General features: G+C 47.8%; 1 protein-coding gene across 1 annotated transcript in view; it reads left to right on the top strand.

The window, feature by feature from the left end:
- Positions 1-24,332, top strand: part of LOC126324071 (uncharacterized) — a 42,957-nt gene extending 18,625 nt beyond the window's left edge. The window contains exon 3 of the mRNA XM_049994932.1: positions 23,614-24,332. Coding sequence (XP_049850889.1) covers positions 23,614-24,009 — 396 coding nt within the window. The 3' untranslated portion in view covers positions 24,010-24,332. The remainder of the gene's footprint in view (positions 1-23,613) is intronic.
- The last annotated feature ends 634 nt before the right edge of the window (positions 24,333-24,966 follow it).

Raw genomic sequence — 24,966 nt, 5'->3', positions numbered from 1 at the left:
AACTGTTCATTATCGATGATTCCTGCACTCCCTAAAATGTCACCATCATTAAAAATCTTAATATCTCCTTCGAGTAAGTTCAGTTAATTCAGGTACATGCATGAATCTGTGTGGATAAAACACATAGGCACATCCTAAATTAAAACATAAATAATTAAAATTCAGGATCACACAGCCATACAAATATATACAGGGTGAAAAGTATTTAAACCGACAAACTGTGTGAGATTGCAGGGGACATCGAAACAAAAAATTTTCCCTAGTGTCATTTTTTCCTATGAGGATTATTTAAACCTGTAGAGGTTGTATTACGCTCTTCAATTGTTAGAGGCAGTATTACGATCTCCAGCTGTTAGAGGGCGTATTACTCTCTTCAGTTGTAGACAACTGCTGTCCACGGGTGTAGTAGTGCATTGTCTCTGTTTACTAATGGATCGATACTCCTGGAGTGAGTACACTGATATGACTGGTGCGTACTACGTAGCGCACCACAACGGACTAGCTGCACAGCGGGTTTATCAACAACAATATCCTAATCGCCGTACCCCGCATCATATGGCCTTTGCTGCACTGCGTGACATTGGGTTATTTAGCAGATTACCTGTATAGGAACGCTGTCGCACGGTAAGAACGCTGCAATTTGAGGAAGCTGTCTTGCAGCATGTGGAGCGGGATCCTTAAATCAGCAATCGTGCAATTGCACGTAACATGGAGACGAATCATACGAATGTAAGAACAGTCCTTCGAGAGTAATTGTTACACCCATTTCACTTACAGTGTGTCCACAACCTGGAACCAGTTAGTTATCCACCCAGAGCACAATTTTCGCAGTGGTACCTCGAACAGTGTGAAATGCATCCTACATTAGCATCCTCTGTGTTGTTGGGATCTGTTTAATTTGGCCGTATCTGCTACCTATGGCATTAAATGGCAGGCACTATTACAATTTACTCGCCAGAGCATTGGCAGAATTGCTGTAAGACCTGCCGCCCCATACAAGACAACGCATGTGGTTCCAACGTGACGGGGCCCTGGCAGATTTCAGTCGTCGAGTGAGTCGATTCCTGGACCGACGGTTCCCAGAAATGTTGATTGGCAGAGGTTGTCCTGTACCATGGCCTGCTCGATCCCCAGATATGTCCCCTCTGGACTTTTTTTGTGTGGGGAGAGATGAGCAACCCTGTTTACGCAACTCCTGTTGCATCAGAAGAGGGTCTGGTTGCCCGGATAGTAGCAGCAGCAGGAACAATTCAGGATACTCCTGGGGTTTTTGCCCGTCTCAGATAGAACATGATCCGACTGTGTAACCTTTGTTTACGTGTCAATGGAGGCATTTTTGAAAATCTACTGTAATTGAAATTGGGTTGTGTTAATGTGTTGTCTCTTGGTCATAAGAAAATGGAAAAGTGTTTGTTGGTTTAATTAATTTGCCGCCAGAGAATTCTTCCTTTACCGGTTTAAATACTCCTCATAGGAAAAAATGACATTGGGACAAAATATTTGTTTTGATGTCCCCTACTACCTCCCAGAGTTTGTCGGTTTAAATACTTTTCACCCTCTATAAACTCTTTCTAAAAATAATTAACTTGGGTGTCACTAAAAAATTAATTAGTTACTTATTAGATAAACCTATCATTACTTCTCTGAAGTACCCACTATATGGTAGATAGTCTCTTACTAATAACCCTGATCTCACTATAAGTGCGTCATAGTCCAACGCCAAACACAATTACTATAAATTTAATCATAGTCCATCACTCCTCACTATGTAATTTCTAATTACTATGACTTTAATCATCATAGCCCTTTTCACAGGGTTAATCCATTCACATGACATTTTTTAATATCCTGATTCTGATACTGTCATCTGATTCGTAGAATTTCTGGATACGCCAGCAAATACGTATCAGGGTATGGAATCTTCACAATTACCAATGGTGTAGCTTATAATAATTGCCACTCCTTACTCTTTCTGGAAAGTAATGAGTATCACGGATGCGCTCGCAGCAATACTTTTCGCCGATCCTGAATCTGCATCCGTTTGCTGTCATATTACTCTTTGAAGGTCCTGGCTTTCTCGGTGAGATTAACTATAGCTTGTCTAATTTTCTCTTCCCAAGGTATGTCTGTATGTTCTGCCTTCAGAATTTTATCTGTCCGTAAATTTCTTTCCTTTCTTCTAAACATCAGGTCAGCAGGCGTGAAACTGATTGAGTCGTGAAGCAAGTTGTTCATAATTTCCTCTTCTACAGGTTTCTTAAGATGCCAGTGAACGGGATATAAGCTGTGACAGTATGTCCTATGTAGCATAACATCAATACGACAGACATATCTTTTCATAATTCCGGGTTTTCTTTAAAAGCAACCGAATGAGACAATAGGACGCTTGATAACTGTTGCTACTATTCATCAGTGAGGTGAATACATTACTTTAGTTTCTCGATTACTTGATCTGAAAGTGCAGATGCTTTAACTGTGTTCGGGGAAACGTTTTTCGGTGTTCACGTTTGGTGATGATCAGGCTTATGGGGGGGCGCATGGTAATACCGCTCACGTACTCCTTCTTTCCTTATGAAGTCAACCTCCAATAAAGCACCGTCGATCCAAAATTTCGTCTTCCCCGTTGAGAATTCGGCGTTTCTGTCCCTCACTTGTATGCTACTAATGCCCAGGATACAATCCACATCCATTTTTCAAGAATCAGGGACGTGCATGCAATTGCTTCATTCCCCAATTTCAATTTCAAATCTTAAGGCTCGTATAACTTTACAGTTCTCCACTGGAAAGTTAGTAGTTTTTCTTTTCGTAACAGCTTTTCGTAAAAGGCGCTCGCTATCACCTTAGCCGGTGTCTAAAGCTACAGTGACTGATATTCCCTCGATTGTAAAAAGGATTTCCAACACTGGCACGGGAGAATTAAGGATGCCACACAAACATCCTCACATAATTACTCAGATAATTCCTTTCCATCGATGTATCGTAGCGCCAGCAACGGCAGGTCGTAGCCCTTGTTCGATCCCTGAACGCGTCACTGGGGCACGAGGCAGTCACGATTAGTTTGTTGGACGCGCTTCACTGCCATTACTTGCGTCGTCTGTTATCTCCGTCATTATTGGTGTCTACATGTGCCAATCTCCTGGTGCAGACTGCTGCCGATTTTGTCTTTGCTGTTGCCGAAAGTTATTGTTCGAAACCTGCCTAGTTGACAGTTGGTGGTTACTAGGTTGAACTGGATTGTACCTCCGATCGTCTCTGTTAAATTTGTTTCGGGGCCGTCGGAAGTCACAACCATTACCAGTGTTGATCTTCTAGCTATTATTCGGATTACCATTTGGTACACTGCTTGGATTTGCTTTATCCATTTGAATGGTTCTTTGCACATTACCACCATTTATGCGGCCAGCTGGTGAGTGATAGACATCAGTGTTCGCATCACTGTAACCGTTATTCGATCTTGACATGGACTTCATGTCTTCTTGCATCAGGTAGATCGAATTTAATACAAATACAAATTCCTTCAAATTCTCGTCTGAAACATTAACTAGCTGATTTCTGACACTGGCCGATAGTTCAAAAAGATGTCGAGCTTGCAGCCGGTCGTCGTAAACTTCATTGCATGATATTTCGGCTGGACAACTGCCAGCCATCTTCAGGTGATCCCAACGCAGACTGACGAAGACTTTTTTGTTCCTTTATTGTTATTTAAACACCTTTACATAGGAGGGCTGGAAGCAGCATCCTACGGTGCTCTTCAGCCACAGGTTTGACAATGAAAAAATATGGCGCGATACGAAGCCGTTCACACTCGACGAAAAACACACTAAAAACTGTCGGCACAGCGCACAAACACTGACGACTTCGACGGCGGCGAAGAACATTAAACACAAACACAATGGCACACACACGAGAAACTGATGGCAATGATCTAGAGCGTGCAAATGTCCACGTAACGTGTGCGAGTCTGGGGACCTGCCCAGAGGGAAGAAGGGGATGGGGGAAGGAGAGGGGAGAGCAAAGATGCCAGTGACAGAGGAGATGGTAGGAAGAATGGAGGTATGGGGTAGGGGAAGCACAGAGGAGGAGTGGGGAGAAAGGGAGTAGGGGGGGAAAGGGAGAGAGAAGGGAGAGAGGGTGCCCATAGGAACAAGCACAGGAAGAGGGAGGGAGGATCAAAGTTAGTAGGAAGGGTAGATGGAGGGGAGGAGGGCATCATCAGGGAGGGGGAGCTGGCGGAAGCCACCTTGGGAGTGGGTATGGAGAGTGGAAGATGGAGAGCAGGTGGGATGTGCAAATACAGATGCGGCAGTGGATGGGGGCGAGAGAGGATAGGACAGACTAGCGGGTGAGGTGGATCGAGTTTACGGGAGGTGTAGAGCATCCGTATCCGTTCGTCGAAAAGGAGGAGGTGGGGGAACGACGAAGACGTTCCCCGCTCCAGCTTATATAGTGCACTGATAGTACTGCCATGCATGCGTTGCAATTGCAGAGACAAAAGGGCCACACCGCCCAGGGGCAGTGCCCTTGCTGGTGGAACTGCAGTACTCAGCTGCTGTCGGTATTGTCGCTGGCCACAGCTATCGAAGTCTTCTGGCGTCTTCGTCTCGAGCAAATTTCGGAGATGGCGGGATTCGATGCATTATTCAATTAGTAACCACTGCCACACTTCATTAGATATCCTGCAATGCGTAGTTCAACTGATTCTTTGATAATTGAGTCCCAAAAAGTTGTTGAAGTGGCCAAAATCGAAGTTTTGTAGTACTCCATTGAGTGTCCATTGAGTGTCCATTAACTGCTTGATCGACTCCTCCAAATACTGGTCTGCCTTCCATCGCCTTACTGGTTCCCTTTCTGCTCCCCACCACCCCGTTCTCCATAACGATCGCCCCCTTCCTGACAACCTCAGTAAGGCCAACCACTTCACTTCCCACCTTTCCAAGGTCTTCTCCATCCCAGATGATCGCCACTTTGATTATTCTCTTTTCCCCACAATCACAGAACGTGCCGATACCTCGGTCGCTCCACTAGCTCTTAGCCTCCAGTACTTGGGGCAACACTCCCATCACAACACAAGACATTAAACTTTTCCTCTGGTCCACACGCAATACAGACCCTGGTCACAACTGTGTCACCTACTGCCACCTTCGAGGAAAGCCCCTGTTTATTCCTGACTGTCCTTGCCCATCTCTATAACGTCATCCTCTCTACTGGCTTCTACCCTGACCTGTGGAAGACCTCCTGCATCCTCTTATTCCTCAAACCCAACAAGCCACCTTCTGCTGCCTCTTCCTATTGTCCCATCTGTCTCACCTCCGTCTTCAGTAAGGTCTTCGAATGCATCCTCTCCCACCGTATCCATCAGCACCTTACTCAACACCACCTCCTCCCCCTTACCCAGTGTGGCTTCCAACCCTCCTTCTCCACTGAAGACCAACTCCTTAATGTTGTTCACCTTCTGTCCCTCCAGCTCCACTCCCGTCGCTCTGCCATTTTTATTTCCCTTGACCTCCAAAATGCCTATGACCCTGTATGGCATCCCGGTCTCCTCTTTAAATTCCAAACCTACGCCCTGCCTATTAATTTTGTCCGTCTGGTCGCCTCCTTCCTCTCGCACCATCCCTCCTAAGTCATCCTCCACAACACCAATCTTTTTGTCCCACTGCTGGCGTCCCCCAGGGCTCTGTCCTCTCCCCTCTCCTTTATCTGTTGTATACGGCTGATATGCCCAAGCCACCCCCACTAGTCCATCTTTTCCAGTATGCTGATGACACTGCCTACCTGGTTCTCTATCCTACCCTTCAACAGTCCCAACGTACTCTCCAAACCCACCTTCACCAGCTCACCACTTGGTGTAACCAGTGGTTCCTTCACCTCAACCCCTCCAAAACCCAGGCAATCGTCATGGGCCGCACCACTCACTCCTTTCGTCTCCATGATTTCTACATCACCCTTTATGGTCTTCCCATCCAGCTCACCCCCACCCTGAGTACCTTGGCTTCACCCTCGATAGACACCTAACCTGTATCCCTCATCTCCAGACCATCCAGCACAAAGCCCATTCCCGCCTCCGCCTTCTGAAATTCCTGTCCGGCCGGACATGGGGTTGCATCCTTCTACCATCCTCCACACCTACAAATCCCTCATCCGTCCTATCCTCTTTTATGCCAGCATTGCCCGGATCTCCGCCCCCCACCCGCTTTTACAAGGCCCTTCAAATCCTTGAACGCCATGCACTCCACCTTGCCTTCCGTATGCACCTTCCTTCCCCCACACAGCTCCTGTATGAATTGATTCCCTTCCCCCACCTCTTCCTGTTCCTCCAACATCTCCACATCCTTTACATTGTCTGCAGGCTTGATCCCCCCACCCTCTGGTTTCCTCCTTCGTCTCCACCCCATGCTCATTGCCAAACCTCTATCGCTGTATCCCTCCCTCTCTCCACCTCCACACACTCCATCTTCTGCATCAGGGCAATTTCCAGTGCGTCCCCCTCCTGGATGATGAACTTCGCCGTGACATCTACCCTTCCTTCCAAGTATATCCTGGCCCTTGCCACCCCCCTCCCCAGGGCCCCCTTTTTCCTCTCCCCACCTTCTCTCAGAGCGGATTTTTCCCCTTTCCCCCCTGAGACCCTGCAGTCCCTCCTTGCCTCTTTCCTTCCCACATCCTTCCCTACCTAGCCATCTTCAGTGCGCCCCTCGCCCTTCTCCCCCCTCTCTTCCCATCCCTCTCTTCTTCTGGTCTCCCTCATCTCCTTGCACCTGGCAGATACTCCGTTTTGATCATTGTCAGTATGCCACGTCAGTGTTGTGTTTACTGCTGTTTCTCCTGTGCATCAAGAGGTGTGATTTTCATTGTGTGCTGCCTTGAGGTTCGCTGTCAGTGTTTGTTATGTGCTGCGCCATCCGTTGGTTCTTTTATGCTCCAGTCATACTGTGCCTAGTGTTCTTTTAATTGTCGCAGTGTGTGGTTTTTCTGTGTGCACTACTTATTTATGGCTTTTATCTCCATTTTACAGTCGCCCTTTTTTTGTCTATTGCCTTCCATGATGTTCCCCCTTTTTTATATCTATGTTCACCATATTCTCTCTTTTGTATATTTTTAATTGTCTTCTATTGTTTGTTTCTATGTCTTTCGGCTGAAGAGCAGCGCATATGCTGCTGCCTGCCCACCCTGATGGGGAATTGAAATACAATAAAGGAAAAAAATTTAAAAAAACGTCTTTTTCAGTCCTCGTTCGGCTCACCTGAAGACGGCTGGCAGTTGTCCATCCGAAATATCGTGCAATGAACTTTATGACGACCGGCTGAAAAGCCGAAATCTTTTTGAACAGTTGATTCGCCGGGAAAATTTCAAGTTTTTCACTGGCCGATAATCTATCTTTTAATATTCTCAATAGATTCTGTTGTGATAATAGATCGTCCTAGTAGCGACAGTTATTAACAAATATTCGAAGTACTTTCTTAATGCCCCTCGCTTAAATGAGAACTGTTCAGGGTAAAATACTTCTTGATGTAACGGGTAGAATAATTCTTGATGCCACTTTTGTTGAATTCCGCGCGACCAATACTTTACTGAGAATGTCGGTTCATATTTATAGTGCCCATAGGGCACCGTCTTGAATACAACCTGATACATAGCTTATCTTTTGTGCATCAGTCCAGTTCCTTGGCAAAGCAACATCTGAATATTCTCACGAACACCAAGGAATTTATCGTCCTCCTAGAGGTATTAAATACCTGAAATTTGCAGATACTCGAGCATTTTCTCTTCGATATTAGGTGTAGAATGCATGTACTGGCCTGTAGCGGCTTCTGGTGGCCTGTATGGGGCCCTGTATTATGGCGAATACATATTTAGATTTCTAGATAACTGGATGCGTCGCCCAAAGTTTGTTGTCGTGGAGCTTGATGTACCTACTGTTCACCGCCCCTCGAAGCTCTTCTAACTTTCCTTTGGTCATCTTAATAGATTTCTCGACTTGCTCCTTCTAATACTTTCTTAAAGAAATTCATCCGGGCATAAGGTTGAGACAGCAGATTTTACACCATATGTTACTGCCTCGTTGAGCTGCTGTTCCTTCACCTTTGCCCAGTTCTCGGTCTCCTCCTTTTAAGTACCTCAAAATTTTTTCTTTGATGTCACCTTCCTGTTCTGAGGAAAGATCTTGCACTGTTTTTCTGAGGCTAGCCACCGTTTCTTCTACCTAATTCTATCGATTCATAATTTCATTGAGACAATCATCTATCACTTCGATCTCTATCGGAAATTTGTCTTGAGCCTGTCTCAACTCTAATAACTCATTCGATATGGCGTCGTGCATTTCGATAAGATAAGGCATCTTTTCTTGCATTGAGTTTTGATTCTGCACCATCAGTGGTATCAAGTCAACCTGTGTCTAGATTTCAGACTGCGCCTGCGGCATGTTATCTACTTGAGTTTTCATATTTTTTGGCGCTTGTACCATGGTGGACTGTGCCTGCACTATACAAGACATATTAACAAATAGCAAACTAAGCTTTTGCGTAATTGGAGTGAAGGGATCAATCGCAGATACTGAGCATTTAGCTAGATCCTGCACAGCAGGTGACAGCATTTCGCTTTCTTGTTGCGGTCGCATTTTAAACTGCGCGAATCAAAACCATGAGATGTTGCCAACTGTTTCGTAATCTCTACTTTTCTTATTAACTCACACAGTAAACTGAGTCACTATTTCACACGCACTTGAAATCCGGTAGCACTTCACAAACTACCGCTACAGAAGTTTGTATACATAATTATGGCGAAAATGGGTAGAAGAGCTCCAGTGTCCTTGCCACTTCTGCTCACCACAAGACTCAAGTTGATAGCATAAAAGACGCCGAAAGAGAACTGGTTAGAGGTCCTGCCTTTATATGTAGTTTTCCGTCGAATTTCTGGTCTGAAATTCGCATGTGTCGGACCTGCGTAGTCTGCAGTACCCATTCCGTCATGGCGTAAAATAAATTTTGAATTGACGTAACGAATTCCTCATTTGCAGAAAAATTTTTCTTGCTCTTTTATATCGTCTCTTTTTCGACCAACGTTAGTTATTTTGCTGTCCAATAGTGTTACTTTGCTGCCTAAATAGCAAAACTAATTTACCGTTTTTGGTGTATCATTCGCTGAACTAATTCCCACAGCATCGTTTGAATTTATTCGACAACAGTCCATTTTTTTAAACGTGCAGCTTATAATATCCTTTGAATACGCTATTCATTCTATTCAACTTCTCTGAAAGTCATTAGCTGTCTCTGGCAGAATGTCATTGGCCAACCACCAAGTTCTTTTTTCTTCTTCCTGGACTGTAATTACCCTTCAAATTCCTTCTTAGCTTCTTCCACATGTCGCTCTGTGTACAGATGGAATAACATTGGGGATAGGCTAGAACCCTGTGTGACTCCCTTCTGAACTTTTGTTCCGTTTTATAGCTCTAATCTGTTTTCTGTGCAAATTGTGCTAACTCCATTCTCCCTGTGTTTCAGTCCACATAGTCAAAAGCTTTCTTTAAATTTGCAAGTGATATAATTGTAGGTTTCCCGTTATTCAATCTGTCTTCCAAGACAAGTTGTAGTGTCAGTATTGCCTCGTGTGATCCTGCAGTTCTTGGGAACCCAAATTGATCGACCCTAAAGTCAGTTTCTACCATTTCATTCTTTCTACTGTAAATACTTCTCGCCAATATTTCGCAACCACGACTTATTAAACTGATAGCCGGCAACTACAGTTTTTTGTACTACATTCTTCCCTGAATCTGAGGGTATTTCCACTGTCTCCCACATCTAGCACACAAAATGGAATTGTCTTGGGACTGGCTCTTCCAAGCGTATCTGCAGTTCTGACGGAACGTCATCTACTTCAGGTGCCTTGCTCCAAGTCAGGTCTCTCAGTGCTTTGTCAAATTCTTCTCTGAGTGTCATACCTCACATCTCATCTTCATCTACTACCTTTTCCCTTTGTACATAATTGCCTTCATTTCCATTACTTAGACCCTCTACATATTCCATGCTGGTGGAACAACCCTGTTTGAAGATCCAGGTAAAGACACACACCGTCCAGCTCTGATACATACAGCATCGTATTATGTCACCTACAGAGCCGTGTTCTGGTTTTAGAATACTACTTCAGTAATTAATGCGTATTTGATCGTGTCAACAATTATTGAATGACCTGCTTAGAACTTTATTTTCCATTTTGCATTAGCACAAGTTAGCATTATCATAAGAAGTTGACAAATATTTTGTACTGCATGATGAAGTTAACATCCTACCATTCAACGTTTGACTGTGTTAGTGGGATGCTGAAAGCACAATAGCACGTGTTTCTTATCTAGTTGAATGTTTATTACTACTGTTCAGTATGCTATTTCATAGAAGTACCACGTAGATTTCATTGTGACACCATGAAGACAAATATTTCGCAGAGAAACATTAAGTTAATACTCAAGCATGGGGTCCCTATAACGTGTGCCTGGCTATGAGGCTGCGTAGTCGAAAGACCAGCAATCCTCGTCCCTTACCTATAAAATGTGTATTACTACTGTTCAGTGTGCTGTTTGGTAAAATGTATCAACAGCTCCACCTTCTCAGAGGTTTTTGTTCGAGGTTTGCATTTGGCGTTTATGCACGCTCGAATTACTAGCTGCCTGTAGTTCTACGAAAGTTCAGCAGATTTTAGTACAGCCGCTCCTTCTGTGTGTAGAAATTGCAGTCTATCTCACTGACGCTCACTCGAGCGTATACGGCTCGAAAAATCTGACCATCTAAGTTAGCTACTCGATCGCTGCTCAGTCACCCGCTGTAGGGCCATGGCACGTGAATGTCACACTAATAAGAGTGTGAAAGCGAAAATTGATTCGAAAGAATATACACTGAATGCGGAAGGTAATGGTCGTAGCACTGATGAGCAGAAATTTGCAGTAGATACTGATGAACTACTGACGTGAACTCGATACAGACAAGCTTCAGGCGGGAAACGGGAACTATGTGGAACAACTTGTTTAGAATGCTACGTGTATAGTTATACACTAAGGAAACATCAAGGAAAAGATAGCCAAGAAAAATGTCTCTGAAAATCTTATTGGTTATGATAACAACCTTGAAAAAGAACTCACGACAGAAGTGATCGAAGGCGAGATTTATCCTACTGTTCAGTTTGTATGGTAATGTAGCATAAGCCCCTACTAAAACAGTGCCTGAAGATACAAAGTCACGTTTAAATTACTGTAGATTCAATTTTCTTGTCTAAACGTACTGTGTTCCAGAAAATGAAAACTATACTTAATTGCAGAACGACTGTTTCACTGTCATTGGTATTTGACAGCACAGTTCAACTGTCGCATTATCGTCTGTTAACTATAGATACTACGAGCACCAAAAGTGCGGTATTGCCGTCTCGTAGAGAGGAGAGTCTATTCGGACATTGGCCTGAACAATAGCATTCCTGTGGCCGCCATTCAGATTATTAAAAATGATGTCTATCTGTGCAAAAAATGAGATGTTAAATACTGTGCTTCAAACTTGTGTTGAAATATCTCTTCCACATAGGCTAAAAGAAAATTATAGCGTGATAGCTATCTTATCCTATTTTTGTGATATCTGCAAATATTTATTTTGCATCATTGATAGAATGTCAGCTACATTCACCAGTCAAAAAAACCTATTCCCTGTTTTTGGTGTGTCTTGACTAAGGACTATGTCAAGAACAATCAACTGATGTGGTTGACTAGTGCTGATCCCAATTGGATAGGCCGGCCGCAGTGGCCGAGCGGTTCCAGGCGCTACGGTCGCAGGTTCGAATCCTGCCTCGGGCACGGACGTGTGCGCTGTCCTTAGGTTAGTTACGTTTAAGTAGTTCTAGGGGACTGATGACCTCAGAAGTTAAGTCCCATAGTGCTCAGAGCCATTTGAACCAAATGGATAGTGGTCACGATGACAATCCACTTGAGAGGTGGAAGCGTAACTGTAGTCTATTTCTCAAGCCATCTAATTTAATGAGAAGAATGTTTTCTTTTGTATCCTCAAAAGCAACTAGCGATAAATATTTCAGTCTGCAGAGAACCTTAACCTTGACAAATGAAGTAGACTTGACCTGAAACGAGTAGAGGATATCCTGTCAGTTTATTGTAATTACAACGCTAACAGAGAATAGTTAGGGGACAATTCTAATTTCTTATGTGGTAAAAGTCACACATATAATTTTGTATCAATAAAGGAGATAGTCTTATAAACAAAACAGCAAGATTATTTTTCATTTCGAGACCGACCATCATTACAAAAGTTCATTCTAAGTATTCCTGTCAAACTTCGTGTTTCCAAGTTTTTGAGATATTTTTGAAGCAGCTATTTTCTTTTATTGACAATAATGATATCGCGATTACACACTACTTTGCAGGAATACACTTTTACTGCATAACTCAACTGCTGCAAGAACCGTTCCATCATCTAGTCGGAGTATGTCAGAAGTAACACCAACATGCATACACACAGAGCAGCCAGCGCACCAAACTGGGCTACCTGCGCCCTCCCCAAGCCGCAGAACTTCGTTCAACTATAGCCTGCCCCCTCTGAGTAGTCACACTCGCCAAGTCAAACCGTAGTGTGCTAGAGCGAATTTGACCGAGCAGACTGTCCCATTTGCAGACTTCTAGTTTTTGTTACTCATATGGACAATCTTCATTTATCACATCAACAAAAAGAATTTGTAGGAGGTTGTCATTTCAATCATATTCCTATGCTAAATGCATTGCAAGCATGACAACATGTATGAATGAGATTTGATTAAAACATCGTTTTGCAAGCATAAGAAGTTCATCACTGCAAATATAAGATATTATGAGTGCCAACATTATTGAGCTAATTCTTGTCGGCAAGTGCTGTGTAAGCTGTAATTTAGATAAGCAATAGTATTCATGACATCTCGTGGAAATCGGGTTTTCTGCCGGATATCAGCGTCTTCCAAACACGATATTTCGACGTCATTACTTGACGTCTTCATTAGGTGTTCCCTGAGACTGGCTGCTTGCTCGCTCGCTCGCTGTAAAACGCTGGCTACATATGCCAGGTGTAGGGGCAGGTTAAGCAGCGGGGCTGCTGTTCCTGCAGTGACATCTTCAGGGTGCGGTTTGTCCTAACGGAGTGAGCTGTCCTCGCTAGGCGTCAGTCATTGTGACGCCATATTGTTTTCCGACATCGGGCTGTGAGAGAAATTACTCTCGCAGTAGGTCTGGCCATCGAGTCGTTGGCCTGTGGTGGACCTGGCGGCCCAGACCACGAATCAGGCGACTGGCAGAGTGTTCTGCATTGCTGTAGAACACTCTTGCGATTTGCTGGAAGCGATCCCGTAGGAAAGGGATGCCCGCTTCCTCATTGAGCAGCCTTGCTGGGTAGCGAGGTGGCTTGTGGAGCGCAAGTCGCAGTGCCCTATTTTGCACGCGTTGGAGCGTCGCAATGTGCGTCGCTGCCGCGTTACCCCACACCACGGCCGCATGTTCCAGTACCGGTCGGACGAGGGACAGATACATGGTGAGGCCGTGGCGTGGAGGAAGCGTCGATGAAGGATTGAGCAGTGTGTAAAGCGCACGAAGGCGCCCCACTGCCCGCTCTCTGACGTCGTGGACGTGTGGCAGCCACGTCAGGAGTCTGTCCAACGTCACCCCGAGATATTTGCCGGTCCGCAACCATGAGATGGGGCCCCCCATGATCGTGACCGGCGGTAGGTCCGGTGTCAGCCTCCTTCTGCTAAAGATGACAGCCTGGCTCTTCGCAGCGTTGAACTTAAGGCGCCATTTCGTGGACCAGGCACCCAGGACTTCACATCCGAGCTCGAGGCGGCGGCGCATCTCGGCCGCGTTCATGCTGCGGGTGAACAACGCCGTGTCGTCAGCATAGAGTGCCAACTCCACGCGTGCCACCCGCGGGGCGTCGGCGGTGTACAGGGAGTACAGCAGGGGACCGAGGACCGACCCCTGGGGCACTCCCGCCCGAATCTGCAGGTCGGTTGAAGTGCCCTCATCAGCTCGTACGTGGAATGTGCGCCCCGAGAGATACGAGCGCAGCAGGACCACGTGCGACGTCGGTAGCCCGTGCACAAAAAGTTTGTACACGAGGCCGTCGTGCAACACGCAGTCGAAGGCTTTGGAGACGTCGAGAAGTACCGCCCCTAGGTACTCCCGCGTCTCCAGCGCTCGCATCGCCTGCTCCACGAGGCGCAACAGCTGCTGCGTGGTAGAGTGGCCCCGCCGGAAACCAAACTGCTCTTCGGGAAGGAGTTGCTCCTCTGTCACGATGCGCAGCAGCCGCTCCACGTACAGCCTCTCAAACACTTTTGAGAGGGACGGGAGCAGACTGATCGGCCTATAGTGCGCTGCCTGACGCGGATCCTTGCCGCTCTTGGGGATGGCAACCACTTCCGCATGTTTCCATGCGGAAGGGAAGGTCCCAGTGCGGAGGATGCTGTTAAAGATGTCCGCCAGAGATTGGTGTACCTCCGGCGGTATCATCCTCAACAGGTGGTTGGTGACACCATCCGTGCCACCCGCCTTCCTCAGGTTGAGGCGACGGAGCTGCAGTTCCACTTCCTTGGGTGTGATCTCTTCGATCGAATCGTCTTCCTCCCTTGCAGCGAGGAAGACCGGCAGGCGATCCTCCATCAGACGAACATGATAGGGATCGATCACACCATCAACGGGACGAAAATTTTCCGCGAACGTGTCCGCGAGGGTGCTGGCTTTAGCATCTGGCTCGCAGACAACGTCCGCGCCCGTATAAAGAGGCGCGACTCGCTGGCGACGACGAAGGAAGCGCTTGGCGGTCCGCCAAGCACTACCATCCGTCGTAGTTAGGATGGCCACCAAGCCCGCCCAGTCCCGATTCCGATGTTCATCGATGGCTGCCCGAATCTCGCGTCGCGCCCTGTTGAGGCGGCGCTTCGTTTGTGGCTGCCGTGTGAGCTGCCACTCCCGGAAGAGGCGATTCTTGTTTGTTATCGCCTCCAGGATATGCGGCGGGAGTTGGCGCTACATCTCTCGCGGCCGTTCCGGCCGCCTGGGGGTGGCCGCCGCCGCCGCTGCTAGTGTGTGCCGCGTGAAGAAGGCTAACGCTTCTTCAGCCCCATGCACAGCGGGATCTGGCGCGCCCTCGAGGCGGGCAAGGACCTCGTCACGGAAGCGCGTCTCGTCGATGCCACGGAAGTTGCGGCGTCGGACGGCAGAGAGAGGTGATCGGACGACATGGCACATCTAACGGAGGCTGAGGTGAAGTGCCCAACACCTTTGAGAACGGCGATGTCGAGCACATCTGACCGGCCGCGATGGGGGAAGACAGTGTGATCATAAGGCCCCAGTACTATCGCGCCATGCCGCTGTGTGGCGCGAAGGAGTCGGCGGCCGCTGGCATTGGTATCGCGTGTGCTTGGCATTCAAGTCACCCGCAATGAAGACTTTCCTGCGCAGAGCCAGCAGGGCGTCGACGTCAGCCTCCTGAAGCAGTCCCCTCGGCGGCCTGTAGGCCGCAACGAAGGTGATGACCCCTGCCGTCGTGGTGACAGCCACCCCAGTGGCCTCCACTGCAGTGAGGGGCGGAAGCTGAACGTCATGGTGCTTGAGGGACGCCTTGATATAAATAGCCGTCCCCCGCCATGCCTCAACCTGTCGGTGCGGTAGCACCGATAGTTGGCCACCTTGACATGTGTTCCCGGCTTCAGGAAGGTCTCGCACACGAGGCAGATGTCAATTGCCTCGTCGCGCAAGAACTCCCTGAATTCCCCTTGCTGGGGGACCAAACTGTTTGCGTTGAAGGTGCAGACGGTGAGGCCATGGATGTGGCGATTATCCATGACGCGGCGGAGTTGCAACGCCGGCCTGAAGGGCCGACGTGACCGCGGTGACGAGCACCGGACCTGCTCGAGCAGCTGGCTCAACGACCGCAAGAGCGAACAGAGCTCGGCTGCGTCGGTGGCCAAGGGGGCGGTGTTGGCCGCTGGGACGGCCTCCGCCACTGGGGTGGCCGGTTGCGGCTACTCCGTAGTAGACGACTGCCGCGGAGCGTCGGCAGCCGGTTGCGGTGCAGCACGAGGTGCCGTCCTCTGCTGCGGCAGTGTGTCATAGGCAGTCCGATGTGCAGCGGCAGGGGTGGCCCGGCCCGCACGCCGGCGACGCCTGCGCGGGGCGGCAACCCGCGCGCTCAGCTTGGGCGCGGGGGTGGCCTCCCCCCCGGGCGAAGCCGGGGATTTCGTGACCGGTTGCTTCGTCTCGCCCGCCACCAGTTCCGAACGTCGGGCGGTGGCGGCTGATGGTCCGCACTTGGTGGCGGCAGCAAAGCTGGTGGACGGGTGCACCTTACGAGAAGGAGCAGCCCCTCCGCTCCGGTGGTTTCGGCCCCTTTTAAAGGCCGAACAGCCTCTGTAGCTGGCAACGTGCGCGCCGACGCAGTTGCAGCACGTCGGCTTTTCTTCCTTGGCAAGCCCGCAAGACTTGCTCTCGTGCTGTCCCACGCACTTGACGCAGCGGGGCAACATAGAGCAGTAGCGGGATACATGGTCGAGCCTCTGGCAGGAAAAGCACTGGGCCCTCTTGCCTTTATCTCGGAGAGGTTCCACCGCGACCCTGACCCGGCCGACCCGCTGCACCTGGAAAATCTTCCGATTTTCCAGGTTGTCGACAAGGACAACCAGGTACAGCGGCGTGCGCGGGGACTTCATCAGTCCGGTGGACCGGACTCCGAAGCCCATGTCCTCGAGTTCTTCTCGAAGATAGTTCGCACCAAACTTGAGGGGAAGGTGGCGAAACACCACCTTCAGAAGTTTGAGCGGCTCAGAGGGGTGCGTGTAGCACGGGAGGCCATCTCTGCAGATGGTGTCCATCACCGCGCGGTACTCCTCGTTGGAGAACACCGTGACCTTGTAGAGGTCACGGCCAGCGGTCGTGACAGTGGCGGACGTGGCCACCCTGTCTAGTTTTTGCTGGAACTCCTTGTACCCGCCCGCCCATTGGATGACGATGGGCGGCGGCTTCTTTTGGGCCAACACAGGAGGCGCGGCGCCATCTTCCATCGCGTCCACGCTGGCGCCTGCGAACGCGTTGGCGGTCGGCAGCGGCGTCGATTGCTGCAGTGCAGCAGCCCTGGCAGCATGCCTCCTGGGAGTGGCGACAAAACCATCCTCGTCCGGCTGCCGGTAGGTGGCAGGTGGACGAGTGGGCCGCCGCGTCTTCGTCGGTCTCGGCGAGGCGGCGCTCGCGGAGGAGCCCGCGATAGTCGTACCAGACTCCGTGGTGGAAGGGCGGGAAGCCCTCGAGGCCTTCTTCCGCGGCCTCGCTGTGTCAGACGTCTGAGAGGGAGTGTCGGAATCGTCGTGCGTCACAGCCCGGCGCTTTCTGGGCGCACTGGCAGCGTCTCACGGCGCTCTGACTCGGCAATCGCCTCAGCCAAATTTGCGTCAGGCAGATCGATGTCCACCATCTCGGTGGCCGCAGCTAGCGTAGCCACGGGCTCTTCTTGTGTCTCGGGGACCAGGGGTGCAACCGGGGGCACATCGACCTCTTCAGTGGTCGAGGCCAGCGGCGCAACTCCCGGCGAGGCCGCCACCGCCGGGACCGCACTCGCGCGATGCGACCGGTGGGGCTCTCTGTGGCACACCCGGCACTTGCTGCCTCGTGTACGGTAGAGTGGCAGCCTTCTGAATGTTACAGAAGGCGAGTATATCCGCCTCGTCGTCCTTTCGACCAGGGTAGGAGCCCCCATGTGCGAGTTCGTTCATAAGAATGAACACTCGATCACGAGAGAGCGCATCAGAATCCGAAGAGTCAATCCTGTCATTGTCAGTTGTTGTAAGCCAGTTCGTCATAAGTGGGGGGCCGGATGGGGCCGCCCCATGATCAGCTCAGTCGCCTGAGCTGGCCCCGACGGACGGCGATCCGCCACACCCTTCGCAAGTAAAGCAACTTCTCTCAACGACATCTCGAACAGCACTGTGCGTGTACGTGTGGCTGCTTGCTAATAAGGATGGGGCCCCTCCACGCCCGCACCAACGTGGTGACCAAACCAAAAGTTCTACTGTCACCTCCGTAAGCATGTTAGTTTTGAATCAGGCGTCACAGGATGCAGGCTGTGATGTTGTCCATGCGTCTGGGTAAGATTACTCATTTACATGGTCTGGACCGGGTCGCATATTTATGCCTGCCCGGTGCCTGGTGTTCTGTTTGCCGTTCCCTAGTCGGTCCGCGCCCGCTAGTCGCGCTATCCTGCCGCTCTAGGTGTTCTCTATTCCGTCCGCGCCCGCTCTGGCCGTCTCCAACTGCGGTCGTGGCCTCCTGGTGTTCCCTTCTCGGTCCGCACCCGCGAGTGGCTCTCCAATGCCGCTCTGGACGTTCCCTATTCCGTGCGCTCCCGCTCTGGCCGTCTCCGACTGCGGCTGAGGCTTCCTGGTGTTCCCTTCTTGGTTCATGCCCGCAGTGTGCGGATGTCTGAGGCTCGTTGTTGGTGTTGGAAACATATTTTCTCCGGCATTGCTTCAGCAGTTCAAATGACAGGTTCCATGCAGTGCTTAGCTGGTATCCTGCTTCCCGGTTAATCAAGTTTTGTGCCATCTTTTTCTGTATAGATTCAGTGATGACACTATCCCAGAACCTGGGGGTCTGTACCATGACCTTGGTGTTCTCATAATCCATGGAATGTTCCAATTCTAGGCAGTGTTCTGCTACTGCTGATTTTGTGGCCTGCCTTAGCCTGGTATGTCGCTGGTGTTCCTTACATCTGATTTCCACCATTCTAGTCGTTTGGCCAATGTAGGACATACCGCATTCACAAGGAATATTGTAAATGCCAGGCTTCCTTAAGCCCAGGTCATCTTTGACTGTTCCAAGTAAAGCCCTGATTTTGCTAGGTGGGCAGAAGACACTCTTGATGTTATGTTTAATTAGTATTCTGCTGATTTTGGCAGAGACAGGCCCGGCATACGGTAAAAATGCCAGTTTCTTGATTTCTTCTTCTTGCTCGTTCTCCGGTGTACCCTGACGTCAGGTGGGATGTAGAGCTCTGCGGATGTCCCTGGATGAGAATCCGTTGTTAGCAAACACTTTTTGAAGATCAAGTTCCCCTGCCAGGCTGTCAGTGTCAGACAGTGTCTGGGCTCGGTGTACGAGTGTTCTAAGCACCCCGGTCTTTTGTGCTGGGTGGTGGCAGCTGTCGGCCTGTAGGTAGAGATCTGTGTGTGTTGGCTTTCGGTACATACTGTGGCTGAAGGTGCCATCCGCCTTCTTCTTCACCAGGACATCCAGAAACGGAAGCTGACCATCCTTTTCTAGCTCCATGGTGAATTTAATAATCGAATGCCTTGAGTTCAGGTGGTCCAGGAAGTCTTCCAGTTTCTCGCGACCGTGTGGCCAAATGACAAATGTGTCATCAACGTATCTCGGGAAGCATGTTGGCTGGTAAGTGGCAGTTGTAAGAGCCTCGTCCTCAAACTTCTCCATAAACAGGTTGGCCACTACTGGTGACAAGGTGCTACCCATCGCCACCCCTTCAGTCTGTTCATAGAACTGACCTCCACAAAGGAAGTAAGTCGATGTTAGAATATGCTTAAACAGATCCAGCACAGCTCCATCAAACTTCTCACTGATTAAGTCATCCGGCAGAAAACCCGATTTCCACGAGATGTCATCAAATCGCCGGTAAAGTCTAAGAAATTACAATAGTATTCATATGTGTTTTGCTTTTCTTTTCACTTCGAGTCACTTGTCTTTTGGCTATGTCAGATCAATAACTTCTTAAAAGATTGTGCTCTGTCTCTCTCGCAATAGTTCTTCATTCTATCTGATCTCTTCTTTCTTTTCTCCTCTTAGTTTTGTCTTTGGTCATGGTCTTGGCTGTACCATTCTTAACATGACTTCGGTAATCTGGAGCTCTCACAAATCCTTTCCCATTCCTTAAACGAATTGGCCTAGCCTATTTATTTTATTTATTTTTTTTTTGTAAAAGAAGTCAAAGATTTGTTTAGTCAGTCTGTCGGGATTCATTCGAAGTATGTGTCCATAAAAATCAATCCTGCATTTCCTCATGGTTTCTGTCAGTCTTTCCGACTTTGCATAGAGGGCTTCATTTCTACAGGAAACTTGTTCGTTATTTTGGAATTTGGGACCCATGATCTTCCTCAAAATTTTCCTCTCCTTGATTTCCAATTTCTCCTTTTCTCTTTCCCCCCCCCCCCCCCCTCACAGCACTCCGTATTCTAGTCGTCTAGCGTATGATAACGTCCTCTCTGAATTAGACTTTGCTTTGGGTGTTTATATACAGACAGAGTTGCACAGTGCTGCAGTCATTAGCTTTATCGCTTCACATCAATCTGTTATCCACACTTCCTGCTGTCGAGGTGGCGAGTGCGTATCTGTGTCTCTCTGGACCTCACACTAAATTATTAGCACCGTGATGGAATAACAATGTCCCGAGTCTGGGTCACTTTCCGTTCTACCTCTTCAGAATGGATAAATAGTTTCCTGGTGGCTTTTAGCGCTAGCTACTTTCTATACTGCCGTTATATATACAGGATGGTCAACTGATAATGACCGGGCTACATATCTCACAAAATGAGCATCAAACGAAAAAACTACAAAGAACGAAACTTGTCTAACTTGAAGGGGGAAACCAGATGGCGCTATGGTTGGCCCACTAGGTGGCGCTGCCATAGGTCAAACGGATATCTACTGCGTTTTTTTAAATAGGAACCCCCATTTTTATTACATATTCATGTAGTACCCAACGAAATATGAATTATATCGTTGGACCACTTTTTTCGCTTTGTGATAATGGCGCTGTTATAGTCACAAACATATGGCTCACAATTTTAGACGAACATTTGATAACAGGTAGTTTTTTTTAAAATTAAAGTACAGAACTTAGGTACGGTTGAACATTTTATTTCGGTTGTTCCAACGTGATATAAGTACCTTTGTGAACTTATCATTTCCGAGAACGCATGCTGTTATAGCGTGATTACCTGTAAATACCGCAGTAATGCAATAAATGCTCAAAATGATGTCCTTCAGCCTCAATGCATTTGCCAATACTTGTAACGACATTCCTCTCTACAGCGAGTAGTTCGCCGTCCGTAATGTTCGCGCATGCACTGACAGTGCGCTGACGTATGTCGTCAGGCGTTGTCGGTGGATCACGATAGCAAATGCCCTTCAACTTTCCCCACAGAAAGAAATCCCGGGACGCCAGATCTGGTGAACGTACGGGTCATGACATGAAGTTTCGACGACCAATCCACCTGTCAGTAAATATGCTATTCAACACCGCTTCAACCGCATGCGAGCTATGTGCCGGACATCCATCATGTTGGAAGTACACCACTATTCCGTTATGCAGTGAAACATCTTGTAGTAACATCGGTAGAGCATTACGTAGGAAATCAGCATACATTGCACTATTTAGATTGCCATCGATAAACTGGGGGCCAATTATCCTTCCTCCCATAATGCCGCACCATACGTTAACCCGCCAAGGTCGCTGATGTTCCACTTGTCCAGCCATCGTGGATTTTCCGTTTCACAATAGTGCATATTATGAAGGTTGCGTTACAGCTGTTGGTGAATGACGATTCGTCGGTAAACAGAACGCGTGCAAAAAATTCTGTCATCGTCCCGTAATTTCTCTTGTGCCCAGTGGCAGAACCGTATACGACGTTCAAAGTCGTCGCCATGCAATTCCTGGAGCATAGAAATATGGCACGGGTGCAATCGATGTTGATATATAGCATTCTCAACACCGACGTTTTTGAGACTCCCGATTCTCGTGCAATTTTCATGCTACTGATATGCGGATTAGCCGCGACAGCAGCTAAAATACCTACTTCGGCATCAACATTTGTTGCAGGTTGTGGCTGACGTTTCACATGTGGCTGAACACTTCCTGTTTTCTTAAGTAACGTAACTATCCAACGAACTATCCGGACACTTGGATGATGTCGTCCAGGATACCTAGAAGCATACATAGCACACGCCCGTTGGGCATTTTGATCACAATAGCCATACATCAACACGATATCGACCCTTTCCGCAATTGGTAAACGGTCCATTTCAACACGGATAATGTATCACGAAGCAAATACCGTCCGCTTGGCGGAATGTTACGTGATACCACGTACTTATACGTTTGTGACTTACTGTGGTCGGCCGGGGCGGCCGAGCGGTTCTAGGTGCTACAGTCTGGAACCGCGAGACCGCTACGGTCGCAGGTTCGAGTCCTGCCTCGGGCATGGATGTGTGTGATGTCCTTATGTTAGTTAGGTTTAAGTAGTCCTAAGTTCTAGGGGACTGATGACCTCAGAAGTTAAGTCCCATAGTGCTCAGAACCATTTGAAGCATTTAAACTCTTACTGCGCCATCTATCACAAATGGAAAAAAGTGGTCCAACTACAAACATTCATATTTCTTTACGTACTACACGTATATGTAATAAAAAATGGGGGTTCCTATTTTAAAAAAAACGCAGTTGATATCTGTTTGACCTATGGCAGCGCCAACTAGCGGACCAACCATAGAGACATCCTGTTTCCCCCTCCAAGCTAGACGAGTTTCTTTTTTTGTAGTTTTTTCGTTTGATGATTATTTCATGAGATATTTTGCCCAGTTATTATGATGGACCACCCTGTATATCACTCGATAAGATCTCTGGAAGCAAATTCCATCATACAGGTTCGAGTAGCAGCATGATACACAGTTATAATACGTCATAAAATTGCATCACGACCTCTGCAGGGAAAGGGGAACGCAAAGTACGTTAGTTCTGTAGTGAATGACGAAACAGTTTTCAGACTTCACGACAAATGGCTCGGGGTACACTTGCTAGTAGTCTGTATCCTCTCCATGTTTCTTCTTCTAGACCTGACACATCCTTCTGTTTGGCAGGGCAGAACACTAGGTTCCCACTAACACTCCACATCTACATATACATTTATACTCCGTAAGCCACCCAACGGTGTGTGGCGGAGGGCACTTTACGTGCCTCTGTCATTACCTCCCTTTCCTGTTCCAGTCGTGTTTGGTTCGCGGGAAGAACGACTGCCGGAAAGCCTTCGTGCGCGATCGAATCTCTCTAATTTTATATTCGTGATCTCCACGGGTGGTATAAGTAGGGGGAAGTAATATATTCGATACCTCATCCAGAAACGCACCCTCTCGAAACCTGGACAGCAAGCTACACCGCGATGCAGAGCGCCTCTCTTGCAAAGTATGCCACTTGAGTTTGCTAAATATCTCCGTAACGCCATCACGCTTTCGAAATAAACCTGTGACGAGACGTGCCGCTCTTCTTTGGATCTTCTCTATCTCCTCTCTCAACCCGACCTGGTACGGATCCCACACTGATGAGCAGTACTCCACTGTAACTACTCCCTCTTTCACTTGTTTGTCTATAAACGGGCTACGAGCTCTCAGAGATCTTCCACACCTCTTCATTTGAAATCAGCTTTCACTGTTTGATATTAATAACTTACAGTAGCTGAAGTTGAAACGTAGTTCCAAAACTTCTACGCTCTGTACTTGTGAGAGTCCACGTACTCCGTAGAAATTTACCAATAACTGACTGTTTGGTGGCATTACAGTGTTCATCAGCAACCAGCCCGGCCTCGGACCTGCTGTACTTCCTGTACTCGAGCGCCAGCGAAGACGTCCACCGGCACCACATGGAGGACCTGCTGCGCGAGTACCACAGCAGGCTGGTGGGTCTGCTGCAGGGTCTGGGACTGGAACAGCAGGCGGAGGCCTTCACCTTCGAGGAGCTGAAGAAGGAAATGGACCACTGCTTAGTAATCGGCGTTTTCTTGAGTTCCTTGAGTGGAATGGTCCTCACTTCCGAGAAACACGGCGCAGAGTATGCAAAAGCATTCAACGATCATGAGAACTTAGATGACGCTGTCCATAAGTCATTTAGAAATCCGTATACATTGTCCTACTTGAAATACCTTGCGCCACTTTTCGTTAGCAAAGGAATTTTATGATCATATTGAAAACTCTTGGTTTCTTTTTAAAAGCATAGGATCTATTCGTCGACATCGCTGAAAGAGATGCCATGAGAGCTAATCGTCGAATCATCGTCACTTACAAAAGGCAACTTCATTAGCGACCAGCACAATTCGCTGACATATCTGAATAACGTAATTACAGTACGTCACCGCTAGTAAACTTCGCTAAGATGTGTGTGTATCCGATTTACATTCTCTCGAAGTATATCTGTGACAGAGCGTTTCCTATAGTTCATACTTAACAAGTGACTGCCAATTTTCGTAGGATAAACTGAAACTAGTGTATATCTGCACTGCTTCACGACGACCTCGATCTGTTCTACTTACATAAAACTAAAACAAATAAAAGATGATTAATAGAAATAATTTATGTGGATTGTATTTAAAGCATGTATCTTCACTGCTTCCTGATGAGATTCATCTTTTCTACTTACAACACAATTAACACTAATGAACGTGTACGAATAGAAATATTTAGTGCGGATTGTACTTACAGAAATGTAGCGAAATCTTGATCCTTTTGTTATCCCATTTTTAAACAAATGACAATAGAGGTGAGCGTTTCGACCAAAACACTTACATGGATATACAGGTCAACTGACAAACCGCAGAGGTTACTGAGACAAGGCTGCTGAGTGGTACGACATACGGAGGGTATGGGCTCCGTTAGTAAACAGTTTCCTTCCACGAGAGACTGAAAGAAACCATCGGCACAATATTTCTTGCACATATCATTGTGACTATCTTATACTATGAACTAGTAATAATTAGTATCCATAAATCTGTCCAACTTTAGGTGGCATCGAGACATTACACCTTCTATATTTGGATGACACTTGATGTACGGTACAGGTTTTTGTATATTGCTCCAGTTTTCGGTGTGATTTTCGTATCATAGTTCTATCTCGTACAGAAAATAAAAGGCCGAATCTC

This window comes from Schistocerca gregaria, chromosome 2, assembly GCF_023897955.1.
Source record: "Schistocerca gregaria isolate iqSchGreg1 chromosome 2, iqSchGreg1.2, whole genome shotgun sequence".
NCBI classification, from domain to species: domain Eukaryota; kingdom Metazoa; phylum Arthropoda; class Insecta; order Orthoptera; family Acrididae; genus Schistocerca; species Schistocerca gregaria.
This window is presented reverse-complemented; position numbering and strand designations above follow the sequence as displayed.